Below are 19,837 nucleotides of genomic sequence, written 5' to 3'. Positions count from 1 at the left end.
CCAGGGCTCCACCTGTGTGAGTGAGCCTGGACTGACACTCCCCAGCCCACAGGTAGCCAGAGTGAGAGGCAGGCCAAGGACACAGGTCAGAACTGAGCTAGGGTTCGACCTGTGTGAGTGAGCCTGAACCGACACTCCCCCATCCCTAGATGTTTGTGGCCTGCTTCTGAGAAGACAGAGGCTTAAATGAATGGATCAAGGGTCAAAACAATGACTTAGCATTAAATATCTCCTATAAAAATATAAACATGTAAGGTATAGGTGCTAGATTACACATTTCTGCTTATTAACAAGTCACCCCATAAAAAGAGATTGCTCTTTAAAAAATGAAATTATTAAATAAGATATTAGTTCTTATCTCTCAAATTGGAAAGCATAAAAACTTGACTACATAGTATTGTGACATGTCTTTGGGAAATGAGCACTCTCAGATGTTACTGGTGGGAATGCTGAAGGGTACAATCCTTGTGAAGAAAATTTGTCAGTATCTAACAAAGCCGAGTATGCATTTACCTTTTGTTGCAGTAATCCCACTTCCAGCAATTTACCTTGAAGATGTATCTTCAAGTATACAAAAATAAAAATGCCCAAAGTTATTCATTATAGCATGAATTGCAATAATCACAAAATATTTAAAACCTGCCCAAAGGAAGGAGAGTGGTGAAATAAATGTATGCCACATCGTGGAGTGGGTTTCCAAGGTGGCTCAGTGGTAAAGAATCTGCCTGCCAGTGGAGGAGACCCAGGAGACACAGGTTCGATCTCTGGGTTGGGAAGATCCCCTGGAGAAGGAAATGGCCCACTCCAGTATTCTTGCCATCCAGGGACAAAGGAACATAGTGGTTAGTCAGTTCAGTTCAGTTCAGTCGCTCAGTCGTGTCCGACTCTCTGCGACCCCATGAATGGCAGCACGCCAGGCCTCCCTGTCCATCACCAACTCCTGGAGTTCACTCAGGCTCAAGGTCCATCGAGTCAGTGATGCCATCCAGCCATCTCATCCTCTGTCATCCCCTTCTCCTCCTGCCCCCAAACCCTCCCAGCATCAGAGTCTTTTCCAATGAGTCAACTCTTCACACATAGTGTTAGTGGGCTGTAATCCATAGGGTCGCAGAGACTCAAACATGACTGAACACACACACACACAACTGTGAGTACTGTGCAGCTGTTTAAAAAAAAAAAAAAGGACATTCTCTGTGAATTGGTATGAATAATTTCCAGTTACATTTTAAGTTGGAAAAAAAATGAAAGTGCAAAAGAGTGATTATAGTATTGTACCTTTTGCATTAGAAAGAAGAGGAATGGAAAAATAGGTGTGTATCAGCTGAATTTTTGCAAAAAGAAAGGTAGAGATACCAGAACTAATGAAATTGATTACCTCTGGAGGAGTGGTTGGGGATGGTGTTTAAGTGATGAGGGGATAGAAACAAACTGGAAGGGATGAGAGAAATCTGTTAACTGGGTCTTTCTGTGAATGTTGACTTTTGAACTATTAATATTTTAATACATACTCGCAGCAAAAGTAATAAAAATCAAGGGGAAAGACCTAAAATATAATACAAACAGAAGCAAATGACACTAGCTGTATTTCAAATGAATAATATAACCACACTGAAGTGGTAGGTTGGGGGACACATGTATACATGTGGCAGATTTCATGTTGATGCATGGCAAAAACCACCACAAGATTGTAAAGTAATTATTCTCCAATTAAAATTAATTAAAATAATATTAATAATATGATAATAATGGTCTAATACTACTCATATTAGCAATGTTTATAAAAAACATTTATAAAAAATACTATTTTTATTAGTAGTATTAGTTTATACTACTAATAAAAATAATAGTAAAAAAAAAAGTACTAGTGTAAGTAAATTTTGAACATGGTATTTTGACTAAAGATAAAAAGACCCATAAACAGAATTTTAGAGAGTAGGTTTGGTGGGTTTATTGGCTGTTTTGTTTGCTTAACAATTCAGACACTACTTTTGGTGTGTTCTGTACTCCAGAAAATAAGTAAATATACTGAGGCTAATGGAAGGCAGTTTTCTAAGTGTCAGAAGGGAGTTACAAATACAGAAAAGGGAAAGATGAAATAACTCTGCGGTATTATATTAGTATTAGAGAAATCAATATGAGCTCATGGTTATAGATCGGGGGCCATCAAACATTTTCTGTAAAATGCCGGATAACAAATATTTAAACTCTGAATCATAGCACAAAAGCTGTCATAGATGGTACATAAACTGATGAACATGGCTGTATTCCAATGAAACTTTATTTATGGACACTGAAATGTGAATTTTATATAAATTCCATGTATCACAAAACATTACTATTTTAATGTTTTCAACCATTAAAATATATAAAAACTATTTTTGTTTTACAGGTCTTATAAAAGCAGGCAGTGGGCCAGATGTGGCCCATGGGCATACTTTACCAACCCTTGATAGAGAGATGATGATAGATAGATAGATAGCAAATGTGACCAAATGTTTAAATTGGAGAGTCTGTGTGAAGGATGATATAGTTCTCTGTACTATTATTGAACCTTTTCTATAAATCTGAAATTACTTTAAGGTATTTTTTTAATTTATTTTTTTATTGAAGGATAATTGCTTTACAGAATTTTGTTGTTTTCTGTCAAACCTCAGCATGATAAGATTTTTTTTTCGATGTGACCATTTTTAAAGTCTTTATTGAATTTGTTACAATATTGCTTCTGTTTTTATTTTTTGGCATTTGGGCAATCTGAGCGCTCCAAACAGAAATTAAACCTGCACCCCCTGTATTGGAAGGCAAAGGCTTAACCACTGGACTGCCAGGGAAGTCCCTGAAGTTACTTTAAAACAAGCACACACACACACAAAAAAAAATCACAAAAAGAGTAACTCTACTTTTTATAGCTACTGCTGACAAAAAAAAAAAAAGCAACATTGGCCTAAGAAATAATGTCTTACCTTTTATAGCATCTACTTTTTCCTGGATGTCCATGGACCATGGCTAGAAGCTACTACAGCCATTGTGTCAAGTTTCTAATTTGTCGCTTAGGGGGTTATTTTTCTCCTGTTCATCCTTCCTCTCCATCTCTCTTAACAAGTAATGAGGTCGCTGGGCTGGTAATTTGTATGTGACCTTGTAATTTTCTACAATGTAGGAATTTTTTGGTCAGCTATAATTAAATGGACTAAATAAAAGGTGCTTATCAGAAAATGCCCCATTAGCTTGGAAATCTGTGACAAATCCTTTCTGGTGTCTTTAATGTATTATTTTGAAATTCAGTTTCACAGCAAACTCACTTTGCTTATTTCACTAGCCATAGCCTGGTAGTAGCTAAGGTGAAGAGTGAGCAAAAGTATCTTAAGATAATACAAATATGAACTGGATAATTTTTACATTAAGATACTTTTTATACAAGAAGAGTAAACAACTTGCAAAGAAAACCTCTATTGTACAGACTTGAAATCATTCTACAGTTCTTTGCTGGTTTAATTCTAACAGAATCCAGTCTTGCCTTGGTTTATCATTGTAGGTAAAGCCATTCTGTTAACTCCATTGATAATGAAGATGGTATTAGTCATAGCTGAAATTTTTTGAGTGCAGCTCTGTACCCAGATCCACACCAAATGTTTTTCATCCTTTTTGTTTTTTTCATTTAATCTTAACCAAAAAAAAACTTGAGTAACAATTATCTCTTTTTTTATAGATAAGGCCTAGTGATGTTATAAGTGACTTGGCGAAGTTCTTACATTTAGGAAACATGGGGCCAGGATTGGCATGGGGAGCCAGCCCTCTTAGTTTCTTGTTGGAACTCTCTCCCATTGTAGACAAAGACAGCAGGAAATGCAGAAATTTAGAAAGAAAATTTGGGGTCATGAGGACATGTCCCCTTTGAGAAGAACAAGGTCAATGATACAGAGTGCTAACATCAATGCGAGCAACAGAATTCACTTTGGAAAATCCTTCTCATTCCCTTTCATGCTCTGTTCCCACGAGGAAGCTCAGTAGCAAGTTTAGAGATGAGAAAGGCTTGAATTAGAACACAAGGTGACATACCTTCCAAGTGTCGCCAACTTGCATCGCCCCCACCCAGGCATCTGCTAGAGGAACAGGGAGACAGAAGAATGGAAAGAAGGAAAGTAAAGAGACTGGGAAATGAGGTTGGAAGTTGTAGGCAGAGGGACGAGGAATGTAGGAGGTGCTTTTTGGAGTGGTTTTGCCCCCATTCACACTGGGAGAACTCAAGTATTGAGCCATTCAAGGGCCCAATGGTCCTCTCTGTCCTCTTTTGCCCTCCCCTGCCTCCTCTTTTGCCCTCCCCTGGAGTAAATGCATACCAGCTCCCACCATCATGGCTGGTCCAGACAGCTCCAAGACTAACTTCTCTTGAGTGAATTCTTGTCATCCATGACATGTGACTGGTGGCTTTGTCAGGCTTTCTTATGCAAAGGTCCTAAGGAGCTTTATCTCTGTATTTCTTCTGACTTGTTTAAATAAGTTTCTCAGGTGAGAGGAGCTGTGCTATAGTTGAAGATGAATACTGTGTTTTTCAAAGGAACAGTGGTCATCATTAAGATGGGTATGTTTATTGAACAATATTTAGTGAAGTAACTGACTTTACATTTACAGATTTATAAAACTGAATATTAATTTCTGGACATCTTATTTTCCGAAGTATGAAGGAGGAAAAATGTTTCTTTGTGGAAGCCCCAGGGAGTTAAAAATCTAGGGGAAAGGTAAAAATCTATATATATGGAATTACAAACATGTGGTTCATTTTTTTCTTCTTTTCTTTTTAGGGACTGGTTAAATATGCTGAGCCCACCGATTGTTCCTCCCAGTCACCAGTCCGCAGAGCGGCATCAGGATTCTTCTGGAAGCTTGAGTGTTCAAGGTGGGAATATGAAAAATGCCAAGCATAAAAAAATAAAAATAATTAACTATAAATAGAGAAAATCAATCACTTTGAGATTCCACTATTTTTATTAAATGATAATCACTTAGACTCACGCATTGAAAATGAGGTAATCTGTGCCTCATTTTATAGGGTGATAGGTTCTTTGCAACTAAAAGGAATTTAAAAGAGAAATTGTTCTTGTTCTCCTGAAGGTTAATCCCTGGGCAAAATATAATTTAAAGCATAAGAGCATGGCTTTGGTGTCAAATTGACCTTCATCTGAATTCCAGCTCTAGCAATTCCTGCTGTGTGACTTTTATGAATTTCAGTTTTATAAAATAAGACTAATAATAGATGGTGCCCACCTGCAAGCTTTTCATGAAGATTCAGTGAGGTGTACTGTATATGAAACGTTTGGAATAACGCCTACAAAATGCCAGCTGTTAGTACTGTTACAAGGCAGACCAAATATTCCATGTTTTTGTTAATACAGAGATACAGCCTTTTTATTAAAGCAGAGGTTGACATGGAGCTATAATGGGTTGTATTAGTAATGGAAAAATTCAAAGGAAGCAGGAATGAAAATTTGCCTGGGGTTCTCTTTGTTGATGAGAGCCTCTAAGATGAACTGTTTAGATTCTGACTGTGAGCAGGGAACGTGACTGTCAGGAGCGTTGTAGAGGAGGAACAGGAAAGAATCTTTAGTGGAATCAGAGGGCTTGAGATGGGAGGGGTGGGGAGAGATCTAAAATGCATAATCAGAGTGACAGACAACATCAGAGTGGGACTCCCTGAGATTGTTTTCCAAGTTGGATTGTAAAGATGGGTGCCCTCTGTCTATAGTCTCCTAAAAAAAAAAAAAGGAACTGAAACCAGGATAAATTATTCTAACAAAGTTGCCAGTTTTATTTTTTTCCCTAACTGCCCCAGGGAAAAAAAGTGGAGCATCCCATTTCTCTTCAGGTACGGAGAATCCAGAGTGAGAGCTGATACATCTGAGTTGTGCATTTTGGCCGCCCAAGTGATGGCAGTGTCACTGTGATTTATTGTCTGAAAGAGATGATGCCCCTCAAATTGAGACTCTTTTTAGAGGTGCATGTTTATAATTACTTATGACAGAAAAACAGAATCTTGGCTGTCAGGAGGAGACCTTGCTGTGAGGGGACAAATAATATGTTAAGTGTCCTGAATAAGCCACAGGAACTGAGAATGTGGTCCTTAAGCAGAGGCACCGAAGACCTATGGTGCTGACAAGTGGCCAAAAGGATGTCTTAAAGTCGCCTTTGCAAAGTGATGTCTTGACAGCAGGGGCTCAAATTATGTTGAAGGTAAATAGAACTTACATCGAAGACAAAGAAACACATTATATTCAGAGGACTGTAGAAACGTTCTGGCCAATGTTAACCAGATCTGGCACCCCTTATCCCTGTCACCCTAGATTTCCATTTCTGAGCCTTTCCCTTTTCTGATAGGCTTAGATAGTTTGTAGCTAATTAAGACCATCAAAAAGTAGAGTTTGTTATTTGCTTAATCTTTGCATGCCATTGGCTTCATTTTATACAACACAGCATGCACTGAACTTGTTTCCGTCTGTTCTTATAAAATGTTTGTCAAAGAAAAATACTGGGCTCAAGCTCAGGTATGTATCATCAGAAGGAGGTGGCCACACAGGTGTGGCAGTCTGGGAATCTTCCTAGGTACCTGTTGCTCAGTCTTTATCATTAATTATTAACTTAGCATTTAATATATGCCAGACACTGTGCTCGGTGGTTGATTCAGTCCTCAAAAGTAAGTCACTCAAAGACAAGTATTGTATGATGTCACTTATATGTGGAATCTAAAATTTGATACAAATGAACTATTTACAAAACAAACAGTCTCACAGACACAAAAAAAACAAACTTAGGGTTAACCAAAGGGGTAGGGGGTAAATTAGGAGTTTGGGATTAACATATAAAAACTACTGTATATAAAATAGATTAACAACAAGGTCTTACTCTATAGGCAGGGAATTATATTCATTGTCTTACAATAAACTATAATAGAAAGGAATTTGAAAAAGAATATATATATATATAGATGTTTATATACATATATATGTCTGAATCACTGTGCACCAGAAACTAACACAGCATTGTAAATCACTATACTTCACTTATAAAAAAATGTAAAAAAAAAAAATCAGTCCTCACAGCACCACAATGAGAAAGATACTATTTTTGTATATGCAGTTGTTATTTTTACAGCCGGAGAAACTGAGAATAGGAGCCCTTGACTAGTTTGCCCAAGGTTAGTCATAGGCAGAGCTGGGATTGAAATACAAGCAGCCTGGCCCCAGAGCCCAACCACTGTTTTCACTTTTTAATTTTTTTTGGTTTCAGTTCAGTTCACTCACTCAGTCGTGTCTGCCTTTTTGCGACCCCATGAATCGCAGCACACCAGGCCTGTCTGTCCATCACCAACTCCCGGAGTTCACCCAAACTCATGTGCATCAAGTCGGTGATGCCATCCAGAAATCTCATCCTCTGTTGTCCCCTTCTCCTCCTGCCCCCAATCCCTCCCAGCATCAGGGTCTTTTCCAATGAGTCAACTCTTTGCATGAGGGGGCCAAAGTATTGGAGTTTCAGCCTCAGCATCAGTCCTTCCAAAGAACACCCAGGACTGGTCTCCTATAGGATGGACTGGTTGGATCTCCTTGCAGTCCAAGGGACTCTCAAGAGTCTTCTCCAGCACCACAGTTCAAAAGCATCAATTCTTCAGCGCTCAGCTTTCTTCACAGACCAACTCTCACATCCATACATGACCACTGGAAAAACCATAGCCTTGACTAGACGGACCCTTGTTGGCAAAGTAATATCTCTGCTTTTTAATATGCTATCTAGGTGGGTCATAACTTTCCTTCCAAGGAGTAAGTGGCTTTTAATTTCATGGCTGCAGTCACCATCTGCAGTGATTTTGGAGCCCCCAAAAATAAAGTTTGACACTGTTTCCACTGTTTCCCCATCTATTTCCCATGAAGTGATGGGACCAGATGCCATGATCTTCATTTTCTGAATGGTGAGCTTTAAGCCAACTTTTTCACTCTCCTCTTTCACTTTCATCAAGAGGCTTTTTAGTTCCTCTTCACTTCCTGCCATAAGGGTGGTGTCATTTGCATATCTGAGGTGATTGATATTTCTCCCAGCAATCTTGATTCCAACCTGTGCTTCTTCCATCCCAGTGTTTCTCATGATCTACTTTGCATATAAGTTAAATAAGCAGGGTGACAATATACAGCCTTGATGTACTCCTTTTCCTGTTTGGAACCAGTCTGTTGTTCCATGTTCAGTTCTAACTGTTGCTTTCTGACCTGCATACAGGTTTCTCAAGAGGCAGGTCAAGTGGTTTGGTATTCCCATCTCTTTCAGAATTTTCCACAGTTTCTTGTGATCCACACAGTCAAAGGCTTTGGCATGGTCAATAAAGCAAAAATAGATGTTTTTCTGGAACTCTCTTGCTTTTTCCATGATGCAGAGGATGTTGGCAGTTTGCTCTCTGGTTCCTCTGCCTTTCCTAAAACCAGCTTGAACATTTGGAAGTTCCCAGTTCACGTATTGCTGAAGCCTGGCTTGGAGAATTTGGAGCATGACTTTACTAGCATGTGAGATGAGTGCAATTGTGTGGTAGTTTGAGCATTCTTTGGCATTGCCTTTCTTTGGGATTGGAATGAAATCTGACCTTTTTCCAGTCCTGTGGCCACTGCTAAGTCTTCCAGATTTGCTGGCATATTGAGTGCAGCACTTTCACAGCATCATCTTTCAGGATTTGAAAGAGCTCAACTGGAAATCCATGACCTCCACTAGCTTTGTTCGTAGTGATGCTTTCTAAGGCTCACTTGACTTTACATTCCAGGATGTCTGGCTCTAGGTGAGTGATCACACCATTGTGATTATCTGGGTCGTGAAGATCTTTTTTGTACAGTTCTTCTGTGTATTCTTGCCACCTCTTCTTAATATCTTCTGCTTTTGTTAAGTCCATACCATTTTTGTCCTTTGTCGAGCCCATCTTTGCATGAAATGTTCCCTTGGTATCTCTAATTTTCTTGAAGAGATCTGTAGTCTTTCCCATTCTATTGTTTTCCTCTATTTCTTTGCATTGATTGCTGAGGAAGGCTTTCTTATCTCTCCTTGCTATTCTTTGGAACTCTGCACTCAAATGGGAATATCTTTCCTTTTCTCCTTTGCTTTTCGCTTCTCCTCTTTTCACAGCTATTTGTAAGGCCTCCTCAGACAGCCATTTTGCTTTTTTGCATTTCTTTTCCATGGGGATGGTCTTGATCCCTGTCTCCTGTACAATGTCATGAACCTCCGTCTATGGTTCATCAGGTACTCTATCTATCAGATCTAGGCCCTTAAATCTATTTCTCACTTCCACTGTATAATCATCAGGGATTTGATTTAGGTCATACCTGAATGGTCTAGTGGTTTTCCCTACTTTCTTCAATTGAAGTCCAAATTTGGCAATAAGGAGTTCATGATCTGAGCCACAGTCAGCTCCCTGTCTTGTTTTTGCTGACTGTATAGAATTTCTCCATCTTTGGCTGCAAAGAATATAATCGTCTGATTTCGGTGTTGACCATCTGGTGATGTCCATGTGTAGAGTCTTCTCTTGTGTTGTTGTGTGTTTGCTACGACCAGTGCATTTTCTTGGCAGAACTCTATTAGACTTTGCCCTGCTTCATTCCATATTCCAAGGCCAAATTTGCCTGTTACTCTTGGTGTTTCTTGACTTCCTATTTTTGCTTTCTAGTCCCCTCTAATGAAAAGGACATCTTTTTTGGGTGTTAGTTCTAAAAGGTCTTGTAGGTCTTCATAGAACCATTCAGCTTCTTCAGCGTTCCTGGTTAGGGCATAGGCATTGATCATCATGATTATTGAATGGTTTGCCTTGGAACGAACAGAGATCATTCTGTCATTTTTGAGATTGCTTGCAAGTACTGCATTTCGGACTCTTGTTGACCATGATGCCTGCTCCATTTCTTCTAAGGGATATAATGGTCATCTGAGTTAAATTCACCCATTCTAGTCCATTTTAATTTGCTGATTCCTAGAATGTTGACGTTCACTCTTGCCATCTCCTGTTTGACCACTTCCAATTTGCCTTGATTCATGGACCTAACATTCCAGGTTCCTATGCATATTGCTCTTTACAGCATTGAACCTTGCTTCTATCACTAGTCACATTCACAACTGGGTATTGTTTTTGCTTTGGCTCCTTCCCTTCATTCTTTCTGGAGTTATTTCTCCACTGATATCCTGCAGTATATTGGCCACCTACCGACCTGGGGAGTTCCTCTTTCAGTATCCAATCATTTTGCCTTTTCATACTGTTCATGGGGTTCTCAAAGCAAGAATACTGAAGTGGTTTGCCATTCCCTTCTCTAGTGGACCACATTTTGTCAGACCTCTCCACCGTGACTTGTCCATCTTGGGTGGCCCCACATGGCATGGCTTAGTTTCATTGAGTTAGACAAGGCTGTGATCCGTGTGATCAGATTGGCTAGTTTTCTGTGATTATGGTTTCCGTGTATCTGCCCTCTGGTGCCCTCTCGCAACACCTACCGTCTCATTTGGGTTTCTCTTACCTTGGACGTGGGCTATCTCTTCACGGCTGCTCCAGCAAAGTGCTGCCACTGCTCCTTACCTTGGACAAGGTCACCGCTCCTGACCTTGAATGTGGATTAGCTCCTCTCGGCCCTCCTGCCCCCACAAAGCCACCACTCCTGGGACGTGGGGTTGCTCCTCTAGGCCACCTTTTTTGATTGAAAACCAAATAAATAAATTACCTAATCAAAAAATACTGTATATAAAACCAGCAACTAAAAAATAACTTTTCTGTTGAGAGTTCCTAATCTACAAGAATGCAAATGAAAATATCTCAAGGGCTGAGTAGCTAAGTTCTTTCAGGGGAAAAAGAAAAGGCAGATCTCTGGCCACCTGTTGCAGCCCTGCCTCCCCATCCTATGCAGTCTTGTAGCAAATAACTGGTGGCCACACTCCCTCTAGCAGGGTGGGTCCCCAAGGGGTGCACTTACCATGTTGACCAGATATAGGGCAAGGCCAAGGGAGTGAGGGGCCGAATGAAGAGCAGAATGACTCCAGTGTGGGACTGACGGGCCTGGGTGGTTGCTGGGCCCACCTTCTCAAAGACCTCTCTAGACAATCTTATGAGTCAGTCAGTCTCTCACTTTACCCTGTGCCTTTTTATCACAGCCTTTTCACAGTTTGTAACTCATGATTCATTTACTTGTTTATTGTCTTTTTTCCCAGGTAGTCTTAAGAGTTTTTAAAAGCAGAGACTGTCAGTTTACGCACCCCTAGATCCCTAGTACCTGTGCAATTTCTGGTATACTTTATAATAGATACTCCGGGTTCTCCTTAGAACACAGGAAAGGAAAAAGGGAGGGAAAGAGGGAGAGAAATGTCATCCAACTGGTAATTTCTTGTAACAATAACCTTGAAAGAAAGAAAATCAAGGTAGTTAATTGAAATCCAACTTTTCCTCAGTCCCAGTTTTTTGGTTTATCTGTAAAATGGAACAATTCGAGTATTGAACTTACCCTTACACTGTAGCAGTTCAAACAGTTGTAGGTTACCGGAGGCAGTGGCTCTTTATGTGTAAGCAGTGAAGAGACTTTTCTGTCAAATGAAATCTCATCTGAAATCCCAATATGTAAAGTAGTTACAAGTAGAACCTCTCTGACTGAATGCGAGTTAGGGTCTCAGAACCCTGCCGTGGGGCCCTAATGAATCAGTTAAAAACACCGATGTAGTCCATTGCCCTCAGTGTAACCTTGCCCAAGGTCAAATGCTCAATCAGAGTTAGAATTTGGGTCCAAGTTTCTTCCACAGCAGTGCCTTTCTGAAGAACCATCACACTGGGACATGAAGGTAATTTTGAAGACTGATTCACAAGGAAAGAGTCTCTTCCATCTTCAGACTTCTCAGGTGAAAATAACAAAAACATTTATTTCACCTTCCTTGACCCAGGCCTCCATGTACACTTTAATTTCAGAATTAGCCTACAGATATGTAGGTACTATTGTTACCCCCTTTTACACATGAACCCTGGGACTTAAAGCAGGAGACTGATGTGATGAACCACCACGTCCATCAGAGATTGAGAGGCTGAGATGTACCTGTGCAGCTAGTGGCATAACAGGAAGATGGCCTGACCAACAGACAACTCTGGAATACTTGCCCCAGGCCATACAGAAGTAAACACATGCATTATACAGGCCCCGGAGCCCCTTCTTCATTCAGTACCGATTCCACAGTTTCTGTTTGGCCAGAATGTCTCAAGTGTGTGAATTCTGCCATGAAGTGAACAGCCCAGCTCCCAGCAGAGCAACCAGCCGGCAGGAATAACACTGAGCTCTGTGCCATTCGACTGGATGGAGAAGCAGGCAGCTGTCAGCTGTTCCTCTTGGGCCACAACACACTTGCCGAATATCAATCACCATGGGCACGGGTGCCCTTAACACTTCCTAAAAATGTGTTTTCCTGGAGACCATGGAAAATGTTAAAAATGGGAAGTTAAGATTTCAGAACTTACTCAAGAAAACTACCAAACTGACCTTTTGAAAATGAACCAGACTGCCTGAAAAATAGTTGTCAATTTGTTTTTGACATTTGTTCCTTTACAGATATGACCCTTAAATTATTCATGCTTACCAGTTCCAAAATGGAATAATAATGCCTCTCTCTTCGGGCCTGTAAACCTTTTTTACAGTTTCCGTGGATTTTGAGTGAAGACCTTTTAGAGTTGCCAGGGTCTCATGAAAATAACATCCTTGTACCTTTTGTTCAGCAGAGCCACAGAAGATGTTCCTTTATGAACATTAATTATTCTTCCACAAGTCACAAATAGGCAGCAGATGCAGTTAAGAATCTGCTTACAATGCAGGAGCCTCAGGAGGTTGTGTCAGGAAGATCCCCTGGAGAAGGGAATGGCTACCCACTTCAGTATTCTTGTTTGGAGAATCCCATGGACAGAGGAGATTGGTGGGCTACAGTTCATAGGGTTGCAAAGAGTTGGACATGACTGAAGCGACTTAGCACTCATGCACACTTATTTTATGCATATAATATCCAAATTACTGGTAAATAATTTATAGAAATTTCATGATGCCTCCCAGCTACCCAGAGAGAGGGGAGCATGGCCACCTGTCCTGGGTCCAACAGAGGAATCCTTTCATAGTCCTATTTCCCACCATGAAGTTATTTGACATTTACCTAATACCTTGAATCTAAAAACAGTCTTCCAAAATCTGTTTTATTAGTTATCTCACCAGACATCTTGCTTCATTGAACAGCCATGGTACCCACAGTGTTTAACATGGCACATGTGTTAGTCGCTCAGTTGTGTCCAACTCTTAGTGGTCCCATGGACTGTAACCCACCAGGCTCTTCTGTCCATGGAATTCTCCAGGTAAGAATATTGGAGTGTGTTGCCATTTCCTTCTCCAGGGGAACTTCCCAGCCCAGGGATTGAATCTGGGTCTCCTGCATTGCAGGCAAATTCTTTACCATCTAAACCCCCAGGGAACCCATAGGACATTGTAAATGCTCCATAAATGCTTGATGAGTAGAATGAGTGAATCTTCTGCCTATGGGAAACAGGAGGATCACTTGGTCTACTCTTTGGATCTTCCATATATCTTGAAGATTTATTTAAAATGCAAAGGAGAACTTCCCCCCACCCACCCTCTGCCAAAAAAAGCAATATTGCCAATCAGAGTAGTAATAGAAGCCAGCATTAAGTGCCTGCTTTGTACCCAGCGCTCTGTCCCATTTTCCTATGATTAGATGGGGGGGAGACACTATACAAAGAAATGTCTTCTTTCGTGGCACACTGGACGTGAACCCTCTAGCAGAGAAGTGAACACACCAATGGCTGTCTGAGGCTCTCTCCCTCTTCCAGAACCACCCACACCTATTTGTTCCCCAGGTGTACAACAGAAGGGTCTTGACCCAGGGTGTGGTCCTCAATTCCATTGCTGGAATTGGGATGCACTTCCACCTGTCTGCAGCACTGCCACCTTGTCTGAAATCAGGCACTGGAGACTCTTATGGGATTTGTAGGCTTCAGAGCTCAGTAGTCTGACTAGGGACCTTCCTTCACATGCAACAGAAAGCATTCAGAGTGGTAAGCCACACATTTACAAGTGCATATATGTTTTGTGAGATTTTCCCCAGCTTTATTACTATATAGTTGACATGTCACATTATGTAAGTTTAAGGTGACAACATGATGCTTTGATACACAAGTTCACATTTGAATCACATAAGTAGAGACTACCTGGAAAGAGTGAAATTGCCGAAATTCCTAAGTAGTCATCCAAATTTTTCAACTGGTTCTTTTAAATGGCATGTTCCAAGTAAAATATAGCCACCAGATTTTACAAAATGAGTGATGTACTTATTTCCCAAATGAAACCTGAACTATAATGTTAGCATATCATTTGCCTTCCCAAAAAGACAATACAGCTTGCTAATAGAAGAAAGTACCTTTTCATCTTTTTATTGCATTTTCGGCCATTTACCTTTCTCTCATTTGAGGGCACATGTTTGCTGAGAAGCAGATCGCAACAGTTCACTTTCTCGAGTTTTAGTGAAAGGTAATTCTGCCTTACTGTGATAGAAGTTGATGGAAGAGTTTGCCAGCACCTGGTCCTCAGCAGAATAGTATCTAAAATGTCATCTTTATTGATCCTAAGGCTGCCTGTTCCCAGTGGTGATCCCCCACCATTGAATTGTCTAAACCATAGTGTATTGGTATGCACATAAAAATACAGTCAATCAGTTCTCAAGATCTATAAGAGAGAAAATGCATTAACTTGTTAAAAAAAATTCTAGATGGCAGCGTCAGAAAATCAAAAATCAAGTATAATGTCTTGACTGAGAGATTTTAAATCTGACAAACTGGTGCCACATCATTTATTTTCAAGCTTGAAGACTGAGCTTGTGCATATAGGTTTTCTATTATCTACAGTTAAAATGCCTCAAATATAGATAATTAAGCATTTATATTAATTGACTTTCAGAAGGTGAGCTAGAGGAATTATTTGCTCACATTGATCTAACCAAGGGGAGGGCAGCTAATATTGCTGTGTTTGGTCTGGCTCCATTGGTTTTCCTTCTGTTATTGCTGTTAACCGACTTCAAAGTGGATGAAGCTGAAAGTTTGTAAATATATTATTATCTGAAAGGCAATTTTAGTTCACTAGTAATGGCTTTATTATGTGAAGAAGAGTAAAAACGTAATTTGGACCCCTGTCCAGATGCTTTTGCTCTGGTAGCAGAGAATTTTATTTCTTAATTTGTCCTTTTAGAGTTTCTGTAGCCAGTCTTTAAATAGAGCAATTTAGCATTTGGGAGAAAAACAAACTATGTGCTATCCAAGAATATAATTGAAAATTACCCTATACCCATGCACAATAATTACCTTTCAAAACATTTCCCATTGCTTGACATCATACTCGTAATTGCTTAACAATATGATAATTTCATTACATAGAGATTACAGTGACAAAATGATATAAGTTGGAGGCTTTGAAAATTAAGTTATAATGAAAACAAAACCTTTTATGCAAGTTTAAAACACTTATTTCAGTATAAAAGTATACATAATATCACCCAATTTTTGTATGAATGTCATAGTTGGTAGAGGTTTAAAATTCACCCATTTAAAGCTTTTGTTGGCTTAAAACTCAACATTCAGAAAACGAAGATCATGGCATCCAGTCCCATCATTTCATGGCAAATGATGGGGAAACAATGGAAACAGTGAGACACTTTACTTTGGGGGGCTCCAAAATCACTGCAGATGGCGACTGCAGCCATGAAATTAAAAGATGCTTGCTCCTTGGAAAAGAAGCTATGACCAACCTAGACAGCATATTAAAAAGCAGAGACATTCCTTTGCCAACAAAGGTCCATCTTGTCAAACCTATGGTTTTTCCAGTAGTCATGTATGGATGTGAGAGTTGGACCATAAAGAAAGCTGAGTGCCAAAGAATTGATGCTTTTGAACTGTGGTACTGAAGAAGACTCTTGAGAGTCCTTTGGACTGTAAGGATATCAAACCAGCCCATCCTAAAGGAAATCAGTCCTGAATATTCATTGGAAGGACTGATGCTGAAGCTGAAACTCCAATACTTTGGCCACCTGATGTGAAGAACTGACTCATTTGAAAAGACCCTGATAGTGGGAAAGATTGAAGGCGAGAGGAGAAGGGCACAACAGAGGACGGGATGGTTGGATGGCATCACCAACTCGATGGACATGAGTTTGAATAAACTCTGGAGTTGGTGATGGACAGGGAAGCCTGGCATGCTGCAGTCCGTGGGGTCCCAGAGTCAAATATGATTAAGTGACTGAACTGAAAGCTTTTGAACTAAAAACCATGAAACCCCTCTTAGACCCATGGTTATAATGCATGAAATGCCAGGTCTATAGTGATATGTATTGGAACAAATGCACTTATATACCAGTTACTGCTTCAGTTTGCATGCATTATATAGCCAAATCTCTACTAATGAATTGGATCCACCTTGATCCCTTTGCAGTTGGGTGATAAAGACCCATGGCCCATTACAATAGTTACTTTCATCTTAAAAGATTCCTGACTAACTAAAATGTTTTGAGTTTTCTGATTTGATAACACCAGCTTAAAATTTTATCTTTTTGAAAACTGCAAGCACAGAATGCACTAAACAATTATATAGTGTATAACTCTTATGTGCCAGAGATCAGACTTTCCCCCAGCGTTTGATGCAGTAAAAACAAGACATCAGATGGCAGGTCTTCAAGATAATTTGACTTATAATTATTTACCACAGTGATATGTGGTTTTAATATCACACCTGATGGGAAAAAATGAGTGTTATTTTACTTTTTTGAAAAATACATGATTTTGAGTATAAGAGCTTTTTATTTAAAGCTGAATTGATTATAATATCCTGTATAAAACTAATAGGGCTTCCCTGGTAGCTCACATGGTAAAGAATCTGCCTGCAATGTTGGAAACCCAGGTTCGATGCCTGAATCAGGAAGATCCCCTGAAGAAAGACATGGCAACTCACTCCAGTATTCTTGCCTGGAGAATCCCATGAACAGAGGAGCCTGGCAGGCTACAGTCCATGGGGTCACAAAGAGTCAGACACAACTGCGTGACTAGCGCACACATAAAACTCAGTGGACATGAGTTTGAGTAAACTCTGGGAGTTGGTGATGGACAGGGAGGCCTGGCGTGCTGCGGTTCATGGGGTCACAAAGAGTCGGACACAACTGAGTGACTGAACTGAGCTGAAGGGCATTTGGGTTGTGAACAGCGCTCTTCCATCCATCCCCAACTTCCTTGGATTCCAGAGCCCAGGGGTGCTCTTAGCCACACCCAGTTAACTCTTCATTAATCTTTAGTAGCTGCTTTTGTTTTCATGGGCAGGACACTTAAGACCACAGATTTTGTTTCACAGTCACTGATTCACCCTTTCTAAAGGGCTCAGTATTTACGGAGTCTCTACTATAGGCCAGCCATGCCCATGCCCACCATCCATTCCCTATCCAAAGCTGACCTGGTGAGCTTGCAGGCCAGAGGTTTGGTTTTCTTTGGTCCGTAGTAGCCCATGCTAAGAAAAAAGAGGGGTAGTGTCTTCATCACCTCCTCCTTCCTGAGCCTGCTCTGGGAGTCTCCAGCTGAGGGAAGTCTTGCTCTCCCAGCCTCTGAATTCCTACCCTGTATATTTTGAGAAGTCCAGAGGGCACTCGCTTGCTGGTGGTGGCATCAGGTACACAAGTGCTGAGCATAACATTTTAGTAAAACAGCTTTTTGTTTTTGTTTTCATTTCTTGAAAACCAACCAAACCTTGCTAATGACTTAGGCAATAGGCATTCTCTGCAACCAAATCATCTAAATAATTATCACAGGAAAAAAATATGACATGTTCATTTTCCCAGCAAATCTGACACAACCTGCTACCACCAATACGATTACAGATCATCTGACATTGTTTTCCTCATGTGTCCTTTGCTTTGCACAGCTTATATTTCTAAACAGTATTTTAATTCATGTTTCTGTGGTAGCCTTTTTAGGATGTGTGAATGGGGATTGAGCTCTTTACTGTATTACTTCATTTGCACTGTTTGGCATTTCTGCAGCTCTAGCCCATGAAGAAGGCTAGAGCTGCGATAATCAAAGATAATCAAATTTTGAATCCCGTTCAACCCTAATTAGCATAACTCTTTAGTCCTTTGGCCCTCTTCTTTAGTTCTTTCTCCTCCCTGCCAGTTCTGCACACTCATTTTTCTCGTGCTTTATAGTGAATCTGGCCCCTCTGATCACCATTTCTTCTCTATCTTACACGGCAAGTATAGAGCCATCACATCCACAGCGCTCCTGCCTCCCAGCGTTGACATCCCGCCCACACGAGAATGGTCCTCCAGGACAAATGGTGATTCCTGCTCCCTTGCCCTTCCCTGTTGCAGTTTAAGAATTCCCAGCGAGGCCAGCAGCTAACATGACTATGCTTCCCGTCCCCACAGGTGAAGAGGAGCTGAGTGTGGAAGAGGATGAGGAGGTGCTGGCTCTGCTGTATGACCCATGTTTGAACTGTTACTTTGATCCCCAAACTGGGAAGTACTACGAGTTGGTATAACGCCTGCTTCCAGGGCCAAGGGTGGCTCCCCCAGGTGGAGCAGCTCTGATTCTCTTAAGTTGGCGTCACAAGTGTGTCTCCGGCAGGCCTACAGGATCAGAAAGAACTAAGAGAGATGAAGTCAGTTTGTACATAATGTTCAATGTTAGGACTGCCTACATTCTTTATGTAGATGGGTATGACTTTTCAGAACTGTGAAGGAGTTAATATAGAGACAAGACTGTAGGACTTTGAATTGTTACTTTTTTGCTGGTTCTCATCCTATATATAATTGTTTACTTCATATACTTTTATGTAAATGAATTAAGAGTTATTCAAATTTTTGCAGTGTTAATGTGTAAATGATGGCTTGATACACAGAAAACTTATTTAAAAGATGCCTTTTCTTTTATTACCTATTTGTATTAAAAATAAAATATGATGGTCAGAAGAATGCCTTTTAAACTGCTTCTTTTTACTTAACCCACTTTCTTTGCCAGAATATTCCTAGGTGGTATTTACTTTTCCTTAGACTTCTAGAAAAGGAATTACTGTGAATTAGTCAGACTTTATGATCATATTTTTTTTGGCACTTGCCCCACAATTTTCATTTCATTATCGTTCATCCATAGTTTGCCAAAGATCATAACATTGTTAATAACTTCAGCTACTTAGCTCTGTGCTTTTTAAAAAATTATCTATGAATACAAATCTAGCTCTGTGGATCCGTATTTAGTAAGAAGACACCCATTTGAACACTCTACATACCTTACCACTTTCTGTGACTTAGACCTGGACAAATGGAGGAGACTTCCTTTGGTCTTGAAGACTATGCCATTGTAACTCTGCTCATTCCATCACAAGGGAAAAAAATCACGTGCTTCCTGAATTGAAGTAGACTAGCCTTGAATTGTGTGCCAAAAATATAAATACTGAGTTCAAGGAAATACTTATTGTATTAGCTTATTGTATTAGGCATATTTTGTTATTTAATAAAAATTTTATGAGTACCATTGGAAATGAAAAATTATTGGTATACAGTTGGATTTATTGGCAATATTGTAATTTCATTTAATGTTGCTTGATAAAGGAAATAAGAGCTCTTTTTTTATAGGAGTACATTTGGGCTCATGTTCAAAGGATTATACATTATTTCAGTTTAGTTCAGTCGCTCAGTCATGTCCGACTCTTTGCGACCACATGAATCGAAGCACGCCAGGCCTCCCTGTCCTTCACCATCTCCCAGAGTTCACTCACGTCCATCG

General features: G+C 40.1%; 1 protein-coding gene across 2 annotated transcripts in view; it reads left to right on the top strand.

Moving 5' to 3' along the window:
• CFAP20DC (CFAP20 domain containing) overlaps positions 1 to 19,567 on the top strand; it is a 263,974-nt gene extending 244,407 nt beyond the window's left edge. For both annotated transcript variants that reach the window (XM_040246530.1, XM_040246529.1), the window contains 2 exons: positions 4,800 to 4,894; positions 18,481 to 19,567. In XM_040246530.1, coding sequence (XP_040102464.1) covers positions 4,800 to 4,894; positions 18,481 to 18,593 — 208 coding nt within the window. In that variant the 3' untranslated portion in view covers positions 18,594 to 19,567. The remainder of the gene's footprint in view (positions 1 to 4,799; positions 4,895 to 18,480) is intronic.
• Positions 19,568 to 19,837: the final 270 nt, after the last annotated feature.

This window comes from Oryx dammah, unplaced genomic scaffold (genome assembly GCF_014754425.2).
Source record: "Oryx dammah isolate SB20612 unplaced genomic scaffold, SCBI_Odam_1.1 HiC_scaffold_9, whole genome shotgun sequence".
Taxonomy (NCBI): domain Eukaryota; kingdom Metazoa; phylum Chordata; class Mammalia; order Artiodactyla; family Bovidae; genus Oryx; species Oryx dammah.
The sequence above is the reverse complement of the archived record's forward strand: the minus strand, read 5'-3'. Positions and strand labels throughout refer to the sequence as shown.